Here is a 21,733-nt window from a genome sequence, read left to right as displayed (position 1 = left end):
GTATTTGCACTGAAGCTCCTGCTGAAACGTGAGCATGTTTTAACAACCTTTACTTTCCAAGCGTGTGACGTCCTTATCTAGTCTGCTGGACTCCTGGGAGAATCCATACAGCCCTCGGAGGAATGTATTTTGTCTCATAATTGAACTGAATCCTAAGAATAATGAAGGGACCCCATCTGAATGGACAGTCTGATCCTGTGCTCATTTGTCTGAGGTACTGAAGCACTTACGGCATGTTTTTACTGCCTGAAGAAACATACAAGGTTTGCGATAAGGGCTTTAGTTTGGAATGAGGTTGCTGTATCACGAATTGGCCATCCTCGATAAGAGACCGCTGGAATCACAATGAGGCCAGTGCTTGTGTGACGTCTTGTCATGATTTTAAAGATATATGTTTGATCATAGCAATCTTAAATTAAAGTGTACATGTGAAGTTAACTGTGCCCAACATTTGTTGCTGTCTGAATTTAACGCCGTTGTTATTTTTAGTCCCTGCTGTCAGTTGTGGTTTTCAGGAAATTCTTTAGGCCCGATAATATTTTTGCTCACACATTTGAGCTTTAGAGTAACTGTCTAAGGGCGACATGGTTGTTTTGTCTGTGTGGCCCCCCGCGATGCGCTGGCGACGCGTCCGGGGTGTAACCCGCCTCTCGCCTGTAGCCGGCTTGGGATAGGCTCCAGCAACATCCGTGACCCACAAGGCGGATAAAGCGGCTGTAGACAAGATGATTGATTGGACGGATGGATCGAGTGACTGTCTATCACAAGCATCGCAAACATTCAGAAGTTTTTCAAAATTTTTGATCTTTTTATCAGGAATATGACTAAAAACGATATTTAACATTGCGCAGGTTTGTCAGAATTTGTAGTCTGGTGCAAATCTGTGAAAAACTGTAAATCTGAAATGGTTTCCTTTTGTTGTCTCAGGGATCAAAGAGCATTGAAGCGGATGAAGATGAGGAGGCAGAGGAGGATGGCCTGATCCAGCCAGCTCAAGTGTTTGCGCCAAAAAGCCTCATTCTCGTGTCAAGGCTGGATTATCCCGAAATATTCCGGGTAATAAAATGCTGCGTCATTAGATTGCGATTAAAAATATTTGTTTATTTTTTCAAATGATTTTTTTGTCAAGTCACTGCTTTCATTGCTCAGCTCTGAGATAACGTAAATGTACTTTGTGGCTTTGCACTGCAGCATGTAGACGGAGGCACAAGCCCCTCTGATCTTTTCATTACATTTTCACAGTAATTTTCGTCGTTGTGTCTCCTCTTGCAGGGGTGCTTGGGTCTGGTCTACACGGTGCACATCGACAGCCTGAGCTTCCCTTTAGAGGGTCTGGTGGCCAACCTCTTTACATTCCAGGTTCCTGTCGCTGGCGGATCCCAGGTAAAACTTCACTGGCACCCATCTCACTGTACTGTTGACCTGCTGCAGCTGCTAGAATGATCGATGGTGGTTGTGCAGCCGTCTCGTGTCCAGATGGTGCCAGAGACTGTTTTCCAGCCACAGGCGGGAATAGTAATTAATACATAGTTGTCATTTTTCCATTATATTAGCAAAATACCTCAAACTAATTGTGTGCAAGAGACAGTCGTGCTCTTAAATTACATCTATGAATGAACAAGGGAATATGTATTTTAAATGTGGGTGGATTTACATCCCTCAATACATCTTATTGTGTTTGCTGTTAATGTCAAAAGCGGCTGCTGCAGAGATTGTAGCATCACATGCAATACCCAAATGATGTATTTTTGAAAGAATTTACCCCTTTAGGCAGAATCTCAGCAGTGCAACTGACTTGTTTTTCAAAGATAGTTTGATGTGCAAGAATGTCAATGATTGTATGAATTTTAGCCCTTCAAATCCTTTGAATTTAGTCACCTGATCTACTCTGCCACTCCAGACTTCCTCATGCAGTCCCACGGGTCCTCTCTAGGCACCCTGGATTTCTCCAGATCTAGAAAGACACAATGCAGCTCAGCTTGGCCTTCCTGTACTTCTCCATTGTTAACCTGTAGATACATCATTCAAATTTTTTTTTTTACATGTAGCTGTTAGAAAGAAATATAAATATAAATCTTTTATTGTCATTGTACGTTGTACAACAAGATTAAAATGGCATACAGTCCCTGGTAGCATACATTCACTCATACATCCACAGAAGACGAAATAGGATAACGGAAAATGACGAGAGTATGTACAATCTTTCAAATCACCCCTTTGCTGCATTCAGGGTCCTCACTGCCGTCGGATAGAAGCTGTTTTTCAGTCTATTTGCTTATTATTATTATTATTACTATTAGTTTATTTTTTGATTGCCTTCACAGAAGCTGTTCAGCCTGGGAGCAGGAGACCGGCAGCTCATCCAGACGCCTCTCAACGACACGTTGCCCATCACATACAAAAGTGTTGCTCTCCTCTTCCAGCAACTGGGTGAGTTTAGTCACCTTACCAACTGCTAGTAGCAATCATGACAGGAGGAGAGCCTTTAGGCAGAGCAGGACTTGTGAGTGACTCTGCACATCATTTATTTGTTAACATTTATTACCATACATGTGTTGAATGCTACAGTTTGTCACATTTTGGCAAAATTCCTCTTTTTAGGCAAAAACAGAAACATTTGTCTTAATCCAATCCAATTCAAGTCTTGTTTATTTTGAAAATAAAAGCAGCTTAATGTGTCAGACGTATTTTACATTCATTCATTCCTGAGCCTTATCAGATTTTTTGAGGCTCAGTTGTACTTTGCTAATCACATGGTGAACTACAGTAGGACTTTTGCAGTGAACTTTTAAGAATCTGGATTATTTCTACGCTTCATGTATCTGAGGTGGCATTATGGCGGTTTTTTTCATATTGTACCATCAATGTTTCTGTAATTTTGTCTGGGCTGGAACGAGCACATGATGAAGATTTGATGCACTTTGCTGGTTTCGCATTGCCGAGTTATTTGGTGTGATTAGAATTCAGTTAAGAAACCTTCCAAGGAATTGAATGTGAAAGATGCAACGGGCCAGATTCACTGTGACTCATTTATGGGGGAGTTCATCTGTGTTTCGGGAGTGCATCTGTGGCTTCTCTCAACCTTTGCATGTTGTCATAAGTTTTGAACTTTGCTATCATACGTTCGATTTTCCACTATTACACCCTTTAATAAAGAATTAGAGTTCGTTTTGTGAAACTCAAAGCATATGTCTGCAGAAATAAATATTATTCAACTGAATTTTTTATTTTTTTTGTAATGAAAAGTTGGTCCTTGAAGTAATTTTATTACCATCCTCTGTTTCCATCTACATGGGGGGTAATAACACGATACGCATGTGATCCGAGTTATGTGGAAGTCATGCCTTTTGTAGCCAAGCTGGTTATCAGAAAATAAAACATCTTGATATTGTTGTAAAATCCTGCTTTGGTCTTAATCACATCCAGCTGTGTTTGTCACTGAAGCAGCTACAATGCTACAGTCAAGGTGTGTTAGAAAGGGGCTAAACATGGTAAAATTAAATGATAATATACTAATAATTCCACAAAAATTCAGAATTGATGCATTGTTTTTAATTAATAGGGTCATTTTCTTGTCCATATGAGGATTGGCTTGGAGCTGGCCAGCTGATTGGTCAGCATATCTTATCTCTGTGCGCACAGGTCACCTGAGTCATCAGAAAGGAATGTCTGTGGAATATGTCATTCTCCGCAGGAAGTACATTCCCAGATAAAACCGGCAGCTCTGTTGTTTGTTACCTTTTTCACTTCTGATGTTGCGGTCACATCTTATTTAGGGCTCGAAAGTTGTTGTTGTCCCGATAAGTAAACACCTGAGTCCGAGGTGTCTGTGAAACCGGAGGTGGACTCTTTGTCGAAATAAAATGCTACCAAAAATAACATTGCACAACATTTGGACGCATCAGGTCTGAAGAAGATTAAATGAAGCCGTTTGGTTTGGTTTTATGGAGCCTCTGGTTTAGTTTCCTGTTTATCACTTCGGCAGCCAAACATCCAGACCCAGTGCCCCCAGTGGTGCGGATATATGTCTGCCAGTGTCTTTATCACTCCAGTGTGTAATGAATTTGCTGTCAGCGGCTTGATAGGACACAATAACAGGAACTGTAAACTTAGAATTTTCCAAGATTGTCACACTGCCGTTTGAAATATTATTTATACTGTCATTTCCTTTTGTTTTTCCAGAGGTGACTTTTCTTTTTCTTCAGCGTTTTACAGAAACTGTGTCGCTTGGTTGTGGAGCTGTTTTTGTTCTTATCATGACATGGCTTCCAAAAGCAGCAGACGGCTTGCGCTTTTTGTGTAGCGACGATTATTAAGTGGTATTAAGTGCAGCTGCCCAATGTCATGGAAAATCTGAAAACACTGTAATATTCACCTTCTAATAATAAAGACATGTCATGGACACTATAATTTGCAGCATCCTGTGCAGACAAAGGGATACTACGATAGTTTTTTTCTTAACAACTTTACAGCAGCAATGCAGCATCCTCCTAGGATTGGTGTTGCTGGTCTACTTTACTCTATTCTACCGGATATTGTGTACTGTATTTTGAATTGCAGTACTTTTTCTGGTAGCTGTCTCTGGCTCAATGTGAATGCTTAATGGCCGACATGGCACTCGCACACGCCGACAAATAGCTCATTCGTTTTCTTCTTTGCTGTTTTCTCCTCCCAGGAATCCAAAATGTTTTAAGCCTCTTCTGTGCGGTTCTGACAGAACACAAGGTTTTGTTTCACTCCACCAGTTACCAGAGGCTGGGCGAGGCAAGCCGGGCCCTGGAAGCCCTCATGTTTCCTCTCAAATACAGGTGTGTGTGCCTTTGACCCCAGCAGCAGGACAAACACTGGCTTTCCACTAATACCTTTGCTGGTGTCATGACCTCCCTGGATTGTGATTTGGAGATTAATCATTAACATTGTTCATCATTCTGGTCGGATGTAGAGACCGACTGTGTAACATTACTGAGTACCGGCAGAGTCTGAACTGGTTTAACCTCCTACATTTAGTAATTTTTCACTTTCAGAATTCACTTAAAAATAATATCTTGTGGTTGCTCTCCTTCCCTTTTTTATTTTTTTTGTTTTTAGAATAAATATCCAAATCTTGTAAAACAACTTTCAGAGGGATTTCTTTTTCTTTTTTTTGCCTTATTGGAATTATTTTTTGGTTGTTGTTAGAAATTACTCCAAACGACATTGCGAAACTTGAAAATTAAACTTCGACACACAAGAAGTTCCTTCTTCATTGACTAATCTGGCATGTAATAACCAGTACAAAAAAACGGACCCATGTGACAAACAGAGTGAACTTTCTCACAGCAGACAGACATAACGTGCTTGAACTATTTATGACTCTCTTTATTTTTCAGTGTTCCTTGAAAAAGCCCTGTAGAATATTTCTGAAGGCATGCATGTGATAGAATCTAGCATGGCGTGAATGTTGAGTGGAAGTACCGGTACTCGTTTACACAACCCAGTGGAGGCAAACTGCCTACCAAAGCAATACTTGTCCTTTAACGGTCAGTGTCTGCCCAAAGAAAGTAAAATATGCAGATGGTGGCGTACTACTTCTACTACTATTATTATTATTAGTATTAATATTACTACTACTACTACTCTCACTACTACAACAATTCTGTTACTGGACTTGTTCAAGTTAGATCGAAGACTTTTCTCCTATCGTCCAAGAGGCTTCTTCAGTTCTCAGAGACTGGTAGAGAGTTTAGATACTTGTACTCTTGTTGAAGCAGAAAGCAAAGAATACTAACGAATCCCACGGAGTCATCAGCATCCATAAGGTGAAGGGTTGTTGCCCCCCCTCCACCCCCACCCTCAGGTGAGCTATTTTGTCCACAAAATCCATAAACTCCCAACCAGACCTGGATGCATCCCAACAAAACAGCTCACGTGAGGGTGGGGGGGACAACCCTTCAAAAAAGAAAAATAAATAATTCAAAATGTTTTCTTGTACCTTTCACACATTGTGCACATTTTGTTGTCATTGCTGTGCTTATTGCACGTATCGTGTTTTCACTGTTCCTCTCCTCTGATGTTCAGTTACCCATACGTCCCTATCCTGCCCTCACGCCTGCTGGAGGTGTTGAGCTCACCCACCCCCTTCATCATCGGCGTGCACTCCATGTTCCAAAATGAAATAGAGGATCTGGTGAGTACAGATGTGTCTCGGGCATCCAGATATCTTGCTTGCTTGCATGCAGAAATTGATGAGTGTAAATTATTAAGTGCTTTCAAAAGGCCTGTGAATTATTAACAAATACTGAAATGTTATGTTTGGGCTGGAGTTAAAGTTTTCAAGTGATGCTTGCTTTGTGACATGTTTGGACTTTCCTTCACTGACCGGGAGAGTTTAATAACAATCCTGACTCCCTCCCTGCTGTAATCTGACCACCTGACCTGTCAGTGTTTTGTGTGCATTCACCAGTTGGATGTCATCATTGCTGACCTGGATGGAGGAACAATAAAGATTCCCGAGTGTATCCACTTGTCCCTGCTCCCTGAGCCTGTGTTGCACCAAACACAGACAGCCCTGTCGATGGTAAACATATACAAACATTTCTTCTTTGTTATTTATATAATGTCCCTATAATGATGAAATTAAATGAAGTGCTAGACAGATAACAGCATGTTCTAGTTTAGCGTCTGTGTAGTGTTGCTCCATCTTTGACAAAGACAAGCACATACTGTTCTTCATAGGTAACTCTTGGATTGTTGTGCGCAAACTTGTTCATTGTCTCTGAAGGCCGGTGATGGCTTCATGCTGTTTCGTCGGTCTACTTTTTGTGCACAAGGAATGTTGCATGCTGATGCTTTTTTTTTTTTTTTACTCCTTGAATGTTATGGGATTTAAGAGCTTCTGCTACTTAAAATCCAAAAACTCATCTCAAATTATATTCTTCCCAGGTTTTGCACCCTGATCTGGAAATAGCAGACGACGCATTCCCTCCGCCTCGCACCGCACCCTCCAACCTCAAGCTGTTGGTAAGTCAGCCTCTCTATCACATGCCTTCCATTCATTCCCCATCCTCAGGCTCTCATTGTAAGAAGTGATGTCCTCCTCCCACATGACGTGGACTCGATTGCCCTCATCAGACAAAGTCTCTTATTGCTGAAAGGTTAGGGTTGGCGTGAGGGCATTAACTGACGGTCACCTATTACTCTAAATACAAATAGCAAGCAGTTGCGTGACTGCCTAATCAGACTGCATTAGTGTGGCACAGCTGTTTGATGAATCGAGTGTGTTTTGCAGGACAAGGAGGTGCGCGCCGTCTTCCTCAGGCTGTTTGCACGACTCTTCCAGGGATATAGGTCTTGCTTGCAGCTCATCCGCATCCATTCTGAGCCTGTAATTCACTTCCACAAGGTGAGATTAGGACATTTGGAATTCCCAGTGCTGAAATTCACATTTTATTTTCCGATATGTGACCTCATATTAAACTCCTTCAGCACATTGTTCCATTTAATCTGCCAAGAGTGGTTTTAGCTGGAGTCCAGCAGCGAGGGTAGAATTACATGTAAAGACTTGACAGATCAACCTGTCACGCGTGCATAGTGTGTTTGTGCGCGTGTGCACGGTGTTTTAAATGTGTTGCTGGGGTCCCATGATTCTCATGTGATGCGATTCTACACTTGTTTATACGAGCTCCGGACACAATCCTCTAACCTTGGGCAAAGCTCGGCAATGATCCACATGAAACGTATTAGGTTTACATTTTTGATTTGGGCTGGGATTTTGTTTATTCGTGTGTCTGGTGTGTCCGTGGTAACCCCTCAGCACATCGTCCTCAAAGTACCCCACATGGATCACATTATAAACAAACGCTCTGCTTATTTGCCTGGAATCACGGAGTTGGAAGGGCTTGAGTGAACTGTGTTTTGTCTACCCACAAGCATGAGTGTGTATGAAGTTAATTAAACTCATTTGCATGGGGTCATTTAAAACTAGATTTATTCTTCATTTTGTACACACTGAACATATCAACAGAAAAACATTAAAAAAAAGAGGATGCCGATCTCGAGCCCCTCTGCACAGATATGTTTTTGAAGATTTGGAAAACGTATTCTAAAAATGTCTGTGATCACTTGATTGTCTTTCATTGTGCAGTTCTTTCATATGAACAAGATGATATTGCATCCGTAAATGTGGGCTTGTAACTGTTCTACCTCTGCCTTTATCCAGACGGCCTTTCTCGCCCAGCGAGGCCTCGTTGAGAATGATTTTCTGACCAAGGTTTTGGATGGCATGGCCTTTGCTGGCTTTGTCTCGGAGAGAGGTCCCCCTTACAGAGCCTGCGATCTCTTTGATGAGGTACTGTGTGACCATGCTTGACTTTACACTGGACTCAACTCAACCTTTCAAGTTCATACACATTTTTTTTTAGACCTAGAAGTAATTGTCCACTCCTTGAGCATTTAAATAATCTGGTTTTTGTGTTTTCTGTTTGTTTGTTTGTGTTTTGTAGCTGGTGGCCTTCGGCATTAACAGCTTTAAGGAAGAAGAGCTCCGCCCTGCAAAGCTGCAGAAGCATATCAGGGAGCTCTCTGAGCAGCTATACAAGAATGTAAGGCTTCATGCATGTAACTTGCTGTGCTGGTGTTTTATCCTATGGCACAGGAGTCATTATTTCATAACGATGCACATCCACTGTATAAACAGCTGGTAAATACATGCTGCTCCGTGGCGTGTGTTTTGTAGGAGAATCCAAACCCCCACATGGCATTCCAGAAAGTTCCTCGGCCATCAGATGGATCCCACTTGCGGGTGCACCAGGTACCTTTCCCCCTTCTGGAGGATAAAAAGGTGGAGAAGATGGTGCAGGAGGGTGTGGCAAAGTTCAGCAGCACCCCCACGTCTACGCGTACTGAAAGGAAGTGCGTTGTACCCGCCGGACCGCCTGTCGGTACGGCCACCCTTGAACTTCATAATGTAAAAAGCGTAATTCTGTGTCTTCACATACCTCCGGTGTTTTCTTTCTGTTAAATCTCTCATAAACTGACAGACGTAATGCTGAAATCTGCAGAAATATATCTCCAGTTTAGAAATGCTCTGCTCTGTAGACCATCTGTAGATTTAGCCTGCTTTCCATCCTCTTGCATTCTTTCATTTGTGTCCCAGTGTCGATTATGGGGAAGAGTGGCTCAGTGTTTAACAGCGCTCGCAGGCTGGAGGTGGTTCGGAGTTGCATCTCCTTCATCTTTGACAACAACACCCTGGAGACCGAAAAGGTGATGCACATTGTCTTTCATCGGGGGGGGGGGGGTAATCGTCCTCATTAGTTGGAGGCCTTTTGTTAACCTGTGGAACCTGCTTATCTTTATAGTGCTAATGTCTCCCAGCTGGCAGCACAGCCAGCTCGGAGACACACAAAAACATGGGCGCTCTCATTCCAGGTTGAGATCTTTTATCCATCTTTTTAAGCACCTACACAACACAGAGATGTGGACTCAAATGAGATAAATTAACATGATGGTGTAGATTAGGATTAGGTTATGCTGTCTATATCAAGGCCTCCATTAATTTCTGCTGTCTAATGTTCAGCGTGAAAACCAGCAGCAGTGGTCGGTCTGTATCGGTCAGTTTCTCTTTACGGGTCCCTCGTTGTATTTAGATGTTTGTGTTTTCCTCCATTCTCTCGACAGTCCCTACCGGCTGCATTACGCGCACTGAAAGGGAAAGCTGCTCGCCAGTGTCTGACTGAACAACTGAGTCTCCATGTTCTACAGAACCGTGCCATAATGGACCACCAACAGTTCGACTACATTGTTCGCATGATGAACTGTGCCCTCCAGGTGAGTAATAGTCGAGCCAGCCGTGGATGCATATCTCGGTTTAAACACCCCCAGACGTTTCTACTGAATTCAGTACCTAGAAGTGTCGACATCATTGTCAGCTATTTGGCTGAATGACCGAATATTAACTGGTGAAAACGTCTTGAGTGTGACGTTTTAGCCGCTCTTCTCTATTTTGGCATTATTGTAGACGTACCGTAATAGATTTGGACTTTGAATATGCTGTGTCATAAAGATTCGGGTCATTCCTGATCTAAAATAAAATAAGTGCATGAAAAAGTAATTAAAGAAACAACTGAATGTGATAAAGCATCAGATTTAAAACATCAGATACATTTCATTGGACTTGCAATTGGTTCTCATTTAGCAAAAGCAACGTGCATTAGATATCGCCTGACGGATAAGCCTGTCCTTAACATAAAGTATGAAATAGATATGCTCTTTTTGTCCTCCTTTCTCTGCATTCAACATCCCTAAGGAGCAGTTGGCAGCCCAGGGAGTAAATTAAGGTTGAGTATCTTGCTCAGGAGTACTTCAACACAGACCACAGGAGTCAGGGTATCAAACAAGCAACTGTCTGATTGCTCTTCCCCCACCCGTCTCCCTTCCTCTTCAGTCTGCACCCGTCTCCTTGCTTCGTTCTCTGCTTTGTCTAACTGGCGGCTTACGTGACTCCGTGATACGTGATTCCCAGCCATGCTTCTTATTGTTTGTCAGTTTGTGGTCTATTCTTGGCGCCCTCGGCTGCTTGTCGAACCGAGTAAGGAATGTCTTCTTGTGCAGCTCATAAAGAATCACTAAGGTTTCACTCAACCAGAGTACACGGGTCTTTATTGCCAGCTCCTGATGTTTTACTGCCTGAATCAGCTTTTTACAGTGATATTAATCATTCTAAGCAGTCAGAGTGTAGCAAATATGGAGTGACTTAAGATTCCAGTCATTGTTTTTTCCTTGTTAAATGGTAAAAGCCACCTTGTCCCGCAACATGCCTAGACCAGGGACATTCAAGGTCTTTTGACATCTGATGAGCTCCACATTTACACAATGGGACAAAACAATGCCAGGTGGAGCATCTGTGAATTTAGCCAGTATAATGTCTAAGTGAGGACTGATTATTATTATATCTGTGTGTGTGTGTGTATAAAATATCTCTCTGTGTTTATTAAAGACAAAGTGACATGTGCTGCATTAAAAGTTACTTCATCCTTTGCCATCACATTTGCGACACATAGGTTTGCAGTGAAATCACCATTTTGAGGTCAATTACACAACAGTCGTTGTGAAACACTTTAGTTTGGGTGACATGGCCAGTCTGCTGCCTGGTTGTCATCAGTGATTTGTAATGGTTCGCTGGGGGAAACATCCCCCAGGAGAGCACAAAGATGTTCAATAGGTGTTCAAATTGTCAGTACTCTGTTTACATTTATCTCGCGATACAATAACATGTCGATGCGGGTTTAAAAGTTTACGCTGATGCCTTTTTCCTGTTCAAGCATCTCTTGTCATTCTTATCTGTGCTGTTTCTCTGCCATGAACCACGCACAGTAACAACTTGCATTATGGTATTTTAGTTAATTATGGAATTGCGTGTGCGCGAGCGAGCTCACTGGTTACCTCTCCAGCTTTTAGACGTAAATGTTGTGCAGGCCATGTGGGGGAATGAGTCCTGCAGTGGATGTATCCTGGCATTCCAACCATTTCCTGTCAGATAGGATTATGATCCCTCTGTGCTTGGCTCTCTCTCGCGGCCCAGGGCCTCACGATGGTGCTCGGAAACACACCGAATGGGAGTTTACTACGAGAGGGGATGAGGGAGGGATGTCCACGAGAGGCACGGAGTCCGTGAGCTTCCGCCTGATCTTGAGCTTGAGCGACTGATGTGGAACAGAGTGCAAGAACACACACACGCCACACGCACACCACACGCAGATGTCCCTGAACAACGTGAGGAACATTTCCTGCTGTCTGCAACTGAAATCTGATGATCTTGAATGCCCAGCGACTGTTTCTGTGCCCTCTGTCTCCATCATGGAACCTGAATCCTGATGGCTTTTTTACATTCTTTAGATTATAAATTAGCTTCTTGCTGTGAGAACATGGCCCCTCTGTCTGCCTTAGCGGATATGATGGACTGCCTTGCGTCACTGGGAATCTGAACTGGGCAATCATTCCCATGTTTTTCTCGGATGTCCATCAGTATGGACAGGTAAACATACGCATTCATCAGAATTCATGTTTTCACTGTGGGAGACATATCAAGACAAGAAAAAGATCAACTATCTGGATTCCTCCTATTACTGATTAAGAGTAGAATAATTCTAAAAGCCTCTTCATTAAGAATGCCCTGATGATGTCAGCCATCAACAACTCTTTAACGTCGGCCACACGAGTTTAGTCATCCCTCAGCTTTGCTGGAAGTGCTTATTTCTCTCACATATGCCGGAAGCTGTCCTTTCATCACATCCTCCAGCGTGTCACGTTCGCAGAATTCTTTTTTTTTTTTTTGCTGTGTACATGTCTAGGATGGAATGGTTCATAAAGGGGAAAATAGCGAGGCATGCAGTTAATAATCGGAGGAAAGGAAGACGGCAGGGTGTCCCTGCAAACAGAAATGTGGGATTACACAACATAACCCTGTCCCTCCATTCTTCAAATCCCATCGAAGCTACAGTAACATTTCCTCCGTCCTGTACCGCGTGAATCTGTTCAGCCTAAATACAACTCCATTGCCTTTATCACGTTCTGTGCAAGGCTCCGTGTATCAGCCCCATGACGCCCCTCGAACCTGCCAGCTATTCATTGCTTATCAGTTTGCTGTGCTAGTTGGCCTCCAAATAGTTTACGCTGTCACTTGGCCCGTCTATTTCCTGATGAAGATGAAGGCTCGGCGAGAGAAGAGCATCTTATGTAAACCTGAGATTCTCCAATGGGATATGTACGTGTTGAAGAAGCCTCTGGATGCAGCCTGTGAGATTGTCTTCACCTGCAGCTTGACAGTAGGTGTCAGTTATGCAGTCTGCAGTCGGTACATGTTTCAGTTCAGAGAGCAATGACGCTCTGACTGAGCATTTGAATAATGCAGGTTTATCTTTGTTTTTGTTTTTTGCTTATTCCATCTCTTTCCGTTGTATATTTCCACTTGTTCTGTTATGACTGGGATCCGTGACCCCCTGTGGTCTGCAGCATTGTTAAAGGAGGCCGGTAAACACGCTGGCGCTGCTCCAAACCAGAACGTTATGCAGCCCAAATAACTGGAAAGAAAAACATTTGACAATTAAGAGAGAAACATTGCAGCTTCGTCGACGTGGTGCGAGGCCTTCATGTGCAGCCATGAAACCTGTTTTTTACGTTGTCCTCGCTCCGTGTCTGTTTTGGGAGGTTAGAGCAGCTCATTATGACAGAAAGTGCAGCATTCTTCACCCGCTCTCTCCTGCCAAAGTTAAAGTCACTGTAGAGTGTCTCTTTGGATTTTAAATAGAGGTTTGGTAGCAATGACAAAATGTTTGTGGTCCTGCTGAGCGTTATTAGGTGCGGCAGCGCTGTTGTATGTGCATGGTCTTTAATCAAGTTTCCTCAGGCTATTATCTTTTATAGAGTTCAGCAAATACATCTCAACAAAGTTCACCAGAGATAAGTGGCAATTTCCTCTGAATTGGGTTCTGAGGCCGGCATCCTTTTCTCTCATTCTGCTCTGTGATTTCTGGTCGGAAGGTTTTGTTTGGACCCTTTTGTTCCCTGCTCAAGCCTCTTAATGCGCTCCTCATTTCAATACCATTTCCTTGAAAGCAACAATTGACCCGAGAAGGTCCTAAATAGAAGGACATGCATGTTTTGTTAACGTCTAAGAGGAACTTTTTTTTAATTTATTTATTTAAGAAACAAAATAAAAAGAGAATTCAATTTAGTTTCTGGCTGGTTACTGCATCTTGATAAATGAACCCATTTTATGGCCAAAAGGACTTTATTTTTGCATAATGCCATACAATTTCTATTAGACTTGTTTGGCAATGCAGTCCAAGAATGTAAAACAAAACAATTACCAATACATCGAGGACCGGAGCGCTCTGACGCACCGTGTCAAGGATGCTATTGAAAGCATCTGTCCGAGGGACTTATTGGTTTGGGCAGGGCATGTGTTTTTTATTTAACTATAACTTTGACATTAAACAGCTCAGAGTGTTTTTATAGAACAGTTACCTTTGCTAGAGCTTCTTGGATAACTGAACCCCTGGTGTTTTCCCCACAGCACCCCAGTGCATCGCTGATTAGCAGCAGCCGTCGCCTGAAAGACGCCAACGTTCATCTCACCATTTAACAATTGAGAAGCTCAGAGATCAACCGCTCAACCGTCTCCTTTGTTTTTGACCCGCAGGACTGCTCCAGCTCCGAGGAGTACACCGTGGCTGCTGCACTACTGCCCCTGTCAACAGCCTTTTATAGGGTAAGGAAATGAGGAGAAAGGGATGTGTGTGTGTGTGTGTGTGTGTGTGTGGGTGTGTGGGTGTGAGAGCAAAAACGGTCCACCGTAACTGACAACAGTTTTTTTTTATATTAGTAAACACCAAAAAACATTATTGTGTACCTTCAGTGGGTAAATGATCAGTTGTAAATTGTTTTAAATCAACCTGGGCTGTGTGGAGTTTGCATATTTCCCCATGTCTGCAAGGAAGGAATGAATGAAATACACCCAATGAGTGGAATGAAATAGTTTTGGCTCTACAACAACTGAACCAATGCTGTTGCCAGTGACGGATAAATTGTCATCGGTTTAGCATCATAAATACCTAAGCAGAGTTTGGGAGATAGACCTACGACACCTTTATTGAAATTACATTTTAGATTTCACTCTCACTATAGTAGTCAGGATTTGTTCTTCTGTAGAACTTCTCCTTCATCCAGGCCATGGCAAACCTTGAAGATTGAATCTAAAGCACTTTGACTTCTGTTTTGCGGCTTCTTGAGTTTTAGTTCACCGGTGTGGCGTGCAGATGTTTCAAGCCGCTAATGCAGCTATAAAAACAGGGGAATGACAATGATTATGAAAGCTGGTGACAGTTACAAGACGCAAGTGCCTCTTTTTTTCCACGGGGCTTCACGTGAGTCATTTGTATGATAATCAGTTTCACTTGAATCAAACTGTGAACGCTTGTGACCTCCTCTAAATGAGTAATATTAAACACCAACCTATTTCTGGACCGGTGATTAACCGTGGAATGTTACACATTGTGATGATGTAAAATCTGGACTGGTAATCGAATTGGCTAATATTACGGTGCAATTTGGCTGAAATATCAAAAAATAAATATGATTGAAGTCATTTAGGAATAATGTACCCCTGCAGACACTGAAGTTCTCTTATGATTCGTATGTTTGAACTCTCATCTGTACAGTGTACAGCTTTAAATATAAAGATGTGCTCATGTTCCATCCCTAGTCGGGTTCTAACCAACACTGCACTGTGAAGAAGGTTGCAGAAATAGCCACAGATAAAATGCAGCCTCGCAGCGCTGACCTTTGCTGATCCCTGAGCATGCGTGTGCACACATTGCATCTTTAATGGATCCAAAACGTTACACAATGTGCCATGTGCCATCACCCACACGGGTTAGCTGCACTATTCCCCACAAGTATGTCCCCACAGCAAGCTTGTTGTCATGGGGACAGATTGTTCGATACAGTGCCATGCTATGATGGGCTGGGCTGGGACCTGGCCCGCTCTTTTGTTTTGGGTTTTTTTTAATTGGTTTACATGCCAAAAAATTGTCTTCCTATTTTGAGGCACATTCTGTGTGTGGTTGAACTTTCCTGTTTGTTTGGTTCCTCCTCAGCTTGTCCCTGCCCCCCCAGTATTTTCCTGATCTTACAGGTAGAGCGAAGTATGAACTGATTTGCAAAGTATCTTTCAGTGTGGAGCGTGCATGAACTGCGTCATGAGCACTGCGCCTGTAAAGTTTATCTAAATGCCACAGTTAAGAGGCTCTTTGTCAGAGGTGAGCTTTTACATTTGGTTGTCGTTCACTGCTCTGCAGACAGCTCCTCTGCCATTTATTATCAAGTCGGGGAGGGGGGGGGGGGGGGGTTATCATAGGATGATCAGGTGTCTTTGACATCTGGGTCCATCATTTATTCGGCCTTTTGCATCTCACATCTCACACACAACTTCTTCCTGCATTTGGAAAAAACACAGTCCGGGAACAACGAGAACTGAAAAACCCAAATGCAACTTTGGATGACTTGCACAACAAGATTGCTTGACCGTTAGCATTCTTCCAGGCATAGTTTATTTACGATGGGGGGGTTTGGCAGCTGAGTTGTCAAACGGCTGTCCACTATGTCCGAGCAGCGTGACGTGCTGCGTGACCCCGGAGTCTCACCCTACTGTGTTTATGCTGACTTTGAGTTACTGGTACATCATATGTCCACAAAGTGTTATGTCCTATGGATGCCGTGATGAGTGTGTTTATGCATCTGACTTTCAACATGTTTATTCTGTTTGTTCTAACTGACTGAATGCTATAAATACATCGAACAAATTGAGCTCCGTTAGTCATGATTTCAGAATGCATTTAGTTTTGCTCTTTATTCTCTTGCAGCATTATAATAATGAGGAGATGGATTGTGGACACGTTATGCATTCAGTCCAACAGAGGACTTTTTAATAAATCAAGGTTTTTTTTGGAACTGCAATGCACGCTCCCCTCAGTGACTGCATGCACCATTTCTCAGCCTCTTGGAGAACTTTTGTGCTGCTGTCCGGCTGATGTTGGAGCCCAAACACAAGACCATCTCAATGTGAAACTTGGGATCATGTCCCTGAGTCAAAAACAAGATCCAAATTCCCGACAGCCCATTCCCCTGACCTGTACACAGCATTTTCTTGTTTGTCATGTTCTTGTTTTTCCACCCTTTCTCAACCCTGCTTTCCTCCTCCCCACTAGTCACACAATCAGATGGGCCTGATAGCGATACACTCCCTCCTTCTTCATTTCCTACCTTCCTTTCCTCCTCCCTTTTCCTCAATTTTCTCCTCTCCGTCCCTGTCCTCCTCCTTGCCCATCTGTCTTGTGGGTGTCTCTGTAATCTTTACGTACTATCATATTAGGAAGAGATGACCTCGGTCAAAGTGACCCGCACATATCTGACGAGTCGAAAAAAGAACGGCCAGGATGAGTGCACACTTAGCAGGCGAGTCTCGTACAGACCCCCCATACAAGCTCGCACACCCCCACACAACATCTGCTGCCAAACACATACCACTCTGCAGTGACAGAGATGTTGTGCACTGCTATCCAAAGGGCTTCACGTCTGATGTTGTCGCTCCATGTTTCATCCAGCGCCATCTTTAAAACACAACCATGTGTTTGTAAGTTGATCGGCAGGGCCAGGGTTGGTCGTATCAAAGCTTCTTGTCAAAAGAAGCAGGCTTGCGTCTTTTCATCCAGTGTGTGTCTGGCCTAATCCCAGAATTGTGCTAGTTTCCGACAATGATAGCAAAGTTAGTGTAATCGTCTCTACTTTGGGATAGACAAAGGTTCATCCAAGCAAGATTCCATAAGTGTCATTCTAAAGTTGTCTGAATTATCTCAGCTAGGGAGAGTGGCTCAGATTAAAGGGGAGAGGGGATGTGATTAAGGTCCGACTAATGGAGCAAAGCCCGCCGAAGTGCCACGTCTTGTCAGTTGACTCTGTAATAAATCAGTTGCATTAGTTTCTAAGCTGGTGAAATTTGGGTTTGAGCTGTTTTGGCTTTAGCATTTCAATAAAATCATAAAGACGGGAAAAAAAGTCTTGCAATGACTGAAAGCGGTTATTGTGGGGAAGATTTTATCTGTTGATTGTTCATACTTGAGTTAAGGCCTATGTTTATCTTTCCACAAAATATTAACAGACATCAGCAATAAAATCTACTAATGTTATGTTCTGGAACGCTCGCACAAGCTCAGGCTTCCCAGAGCCATTAATAAATAGAGGTTGGCCATGTTTACTTGCTTTGGTTCAGACAGAAATCATGATTGGGTCTATTTCCTATAATAATGGCTGCATATAATAAAGCCTGTGTGCAACTAGCTCTTTTGTAAACAGCATTTTAATAGCCCTCGCTGCAGTAATTGGCTGCAGGCGCTCGATGGGGTGCCAGGTCAGAAAGCACCAGAGAATCATCTCAGCAGGGCCACTGAGGCAGAAAGACGTCCATCAGCCTGTCAGTGGTGACAACAAGCACCTTGGTTTGGCAGGCTCCCCTAGGACACCTAGCATTTAATGTTAGCAGTTCGCTAAGTGGTGTTTACTGCATCCCAAGTTGTTTTCTTTAAAGACAGCCGAATTATTTGTTGTGTTTTTTAAGCGTGCGGTCAATGTGTGCTTTTAAGCAGTGCAACATTCTTCAAGTCTTTATGGTGAGAATATTTAAGGAATGGCGTGTTTGCATATATTTCTTTTAGATTCATTTTCATTCATTTTTGTAAAGTGCTCCCAGATGAATATTCTCCATGTCTGTATACAGATATACCGGAATGGAGAGGGCAGAACTACGGTGGCCGGGGAAGTACAAAACACATATACAAATCCTGAAACAAACTTACATTCCAGAAAACAATCTTAACAGAACGGGAACATCCCAAATCCGGGGTTGACTCGGATTTGGTTGCGTACAGAGCAGTGATGCTACTTTACCAACCTGCGTCGGAGGGAACAGACTGCTTCCTGCCCACCAGCACCAATCATGAATGAATGACTGCTGGAATGAATGAACGTTGCATTCAAAACCCATAGTAGAACTGTCCAGGAGCTTATCGATGCATCTATCTCTATCTATCTATCCGCATCGTCACATGGCCAGCAAGGGTGAGACGACGCTGTCTAATAGTAGTGGAGATACGAGGGAGAGATCCATAAGAGTGATTTAATAGTGGAGTGTTTGTTCCACGATATGTTCTGGACCTTTCGCAACATCCTTGTGTAAGAACCATCTATCCTTTTTGAGAGTGACTTTGTCATCGTCCAAGATCTTAGTTGATTTCTTGGTGGATGATGATGATGACTTTAGAGAGAGATTGTATTGCACCCCGGGCTCGATGCATATGCAGTGGTAAGTTTGGAACTGGAGCTTATTTATTAATGCTTTTCTATTTCTGATCCCTGCATGCCATTATTGATGATAATAAAATCATCAGGCATGAGGTAAAAGTGAAAACCAAGAGGTCTGAATCACAGTGAAGATAGAAATACAGTCCATTTCTGTAAAAAAACAATGTCCTCCAGGTTCACTTCTGCCTCGTTGTTTTGGTTTGAGAGATATTTCAGTTCCAGCTGCTATAAATAAAGCAGCCCCTCCAGTTCTGATCCCTGGAAGGTGAACTGTGAGGCGATGATGTAAGCCACTCAGGCTCAGGAGACAGCGATGGAAGGATGTGGGGCTCTGCAGAGAGATGGCCGTCTGCTGAATGCTGTTGCTACTCACTATTGACAGCGTGTAATTACCGGCGCTTGTGTTATCCAGCATTGGCCTGTGATATTATAAAGCCTTTAGCAGCGGGTACTTCAGCCCGACTGAAACCAACAACAATGTTTGACAGCCCAGAAAGGACGCGAGGACGTCTGTCGCTGCATTAGTGCTGTTTGTTTAAAAGTTCAGAATCATAAAGAACGATTGATCTCGCTTCAAGTCCCACAGCCGACTGGTTCTTGTTTTCCCCACTTCGTACTTCCTACAGCTCAAATCATGTAATTGGACCTCGAGTATCCAATGAGAAAGGAGACGGTACCATATTTGGAATTCCAGGAACCTTTTGGTATTTATTGTTGTACGGGCTGAGTTTGTGTTTTTAATTTACTTTGGATAAACCACTGCGGTTCAGAAAAATAGTGTTCTGAGAAGTGTTAAAAGACAATATGAGGGAGTAAAGCGTAACCATCAGGTCTAGTCTGGAGCTATAACGCAAGCAGACAGCCAGAGAAATAGGAATGCAAACAACTGGGTTTTTTTTAAATGTCGATTTTCCCTGTTGTATTTATCTCATATCTGATAAACTATTAACTAGAAAATAGACTTTACAAACGCAGCGTTGTGTCTGTGCATTGTCGTGACTGAAGGAACCATGTTTTCGTTTTGCAGAAATTGGCTCCCGGCGTGAACCAGTTTGCCTACACCTGCATTCAGGACCATCCCGTTTGGACCAGCCAGCAGTTCTGGGAAGCCACTTTCTACAGCGAGGTCCAGGGCCAGATCCGAGCCCTTTATCTTAACTCCCCGGAGGACAAAGGCTTCACTTTGAGGCTAAAAGTAAGATCAAACCTGAGTAAATGTGTAAGAATTCTGTTTAAACCAGGTCACATGCTCGAGTTCCAATTGTTCTGCTTTTTAATTGCTGCCATTCTTTGTCTCTCATGTTAGCGAAGTGAATATCTTAAAGATGGTACCGTAGAAACTCTGAGTGTTTTTGCACCAATCAGTCCTAGCATGACCAAGGACAGGTGAATGACACTGAATGCATCACAGTTTACTGTGTTTGGGGCTGCGGAGCTGCAGACCAGTCGAGGTGCATCGCGTCATGTGTGTGCATCACGTTCCTGGGCAAAAACATAGCGGCAGGATGCACTTTGGGGCGGAAGCAAGCCGGCATAGGCAGTGTGAAGCTTTGGAGCAATGCCCTGCTGGGAAACCTCAGGTCCTGCCATCCATGTGGATGTTCCACATACCACCTACTTAGGCATTGTTGCAAACCATGTGCACCCCTTCCTGAAAAAGGTATTCCCTGATGGAAGGGGTCTCATTCAGCAGGATAATGTGCCCTTGCCTCAAAGCAAGAATGCAGCTTCAGATAAATGGCAGACGATGGATGGATTCATATGGAAATTGTTAAAGATATAGTTGTTGATGGACACAGACGTTTGTTTTTTGTGTTGATTTTAATTCTGGGGGTTTTTTTTTGTCCATCATCATTGAGGCGATTTCCGCTCTGCAGCTCAAATCCCGTGGCGAGCAGTATGACCATATACTATTGTGATTTAAGGGGTCAAAAAAAACTCCAGCTGTTTGCTGTGACTTCCTCAGGATCCGGGCCCCACGGCTCCAGCTGCCAGGACTGAGGAGCAGACGGCCATGGACCTGGCAGCAGAGCAGCTGCGTTCATGGCCCAGCCTGAGCAAGGAGAAGCAGCAGGAGCTGGTGAAGAATGAGGAGAGCACGGTGTTCAGTCAGGCCATCCATTACGCCAGCCTCATGGTTTACCTGCTGGTTCCTCTGGACACCAGCAAGCTCAAGCTGCTCCGCAGTGCCCCAGTCACTGACTGGGAGAGCGGCAGCAACAGCATCGTCACAAACAGGTCAGGAGAGAACGATGCGTTTAAGTGTTGATTTCAACATTAATTCACTTGGATCAAAACAAAAAAAGTTTGGATATACTCCTGGCTTGTTTTGTATTTGTAAGGCAAACCGATCAGCTCTCAAAGCTTAAGCTAAGGTTTTGTGATTTTGGAGTAAAGCTACCGTTCTTCATGAAGTGATAAGTGTGTGGGTGGATGTGGCGTCTGCACTATGCCTTCCTATTTAGCCACATGTAACACAGTAGCTCTCCTGTTTCCTGCCTGCATTCATCCTCGGGGCTTCTATTGTCGCTGCACAACACAGAATGAGCCTCAATTTCTTTTCTTTTGGACGTTTAATGCCCTTGCGTTGTCTTTAGTGGAGCTACTCTGTTCTCAACTGCACCAAATGAAATGGCAGTGGATAAGACTTCCTGTGCTCAACAATATGTAGAGTGGAATCAATCTGGGAGGTTTGCCAATGTATGTCATTTCTCATGGAAAGTCACCAAGGCAATATTTAAATTCTTATCATAAACAATGATTTGGCTTTTTTAAACTGGAACAAATATTACATTCAATTCCCAAATATTTGCAAGAACACGATGTCTGTTGCTATTTT

The 21,733-nt window shown here is 43.2% G+C and overlaps 1 protein-coding gene across 1 annotated transcript in view; it reads left to right on the top strand.

The window, feature by feature from the left end:
- Positions 1-21,733, top strand: part of sbf2 (SET binding factor 2) — a 63,567-nt gene that overhangs the window by 24,286 nt on the left and 17,548 nt on the right. The window contains exons 4-19 of the mRNA XM_068742031.1: positions 928-1,056; positions 1,273-1,383; positions 2,325-2,430; positions 4,676-4,808; positions 6,058-6,166; positions 6,443-6,556; positions 6,922-6,999; positions 7,268-7,381; positions 8,198-8,326; positions 8,481-8,579; positions 8,714-8,918; positions 9,134-9,243; positions 9,658-9,807; positions 14,180-14,248; positions 19,922-20,089; positions 20,861-21,132. Coding sequence (XP_068598132.1) covers positions 928-1,056; positions 1,273-1,383; positions 2,325-2,430; positions 4,676-4,808; positions 6,058-6,166; positions 6,443-6,556; positions 6,922-6,999; positions 7,268-7,381; positions 8,198-8,326; positions 8,481-8,579; positions 8,714-8,918; positions 9,134-9,243; positions 9,658-9,807; positions 14,180-14,248; positions 19,922-20,089; positions 20,861-21,132 — 2,096 coding nt within the window. The remainder of the gene's footprint in view (positions 1-927; positions 1,057-1,272; positions 1,384-2,324; positions 2,431-4,675; positions 4,809-6,057; positions 6,167-6,442; positions 6,557-6,921; positions 7,000-7,267; positions 7,382-8,197; positions 8,327-8,480; positions 8,580-8,713; positions 8,919-9,133; positions 9,244-9,657; positions 9,808-14,179; positions 14,249-19,921; positions 20,090-20,860; positions 21,133-21,733) is intronic.

This window comes from Brachionichthys hirsutus, chromosome 1 (genome assembly GCF_040956055.1).
Source record: "Brachionichthys hirsutus isolate HB-005 chromosome 1, CSIRO-AGI_Bhir_v1, whole genome shotgun sequence".
Lineage (NCBI taxonomy): Eukaryota > Metazoa > Chordata > Actinopteri > Lophiiformes > Brachionichthyidae > Brachionichthys > Brachionichthys hirsutus.
This window is presented reverse-complemented; position numbering and strand designations above follow the sequence as displayed.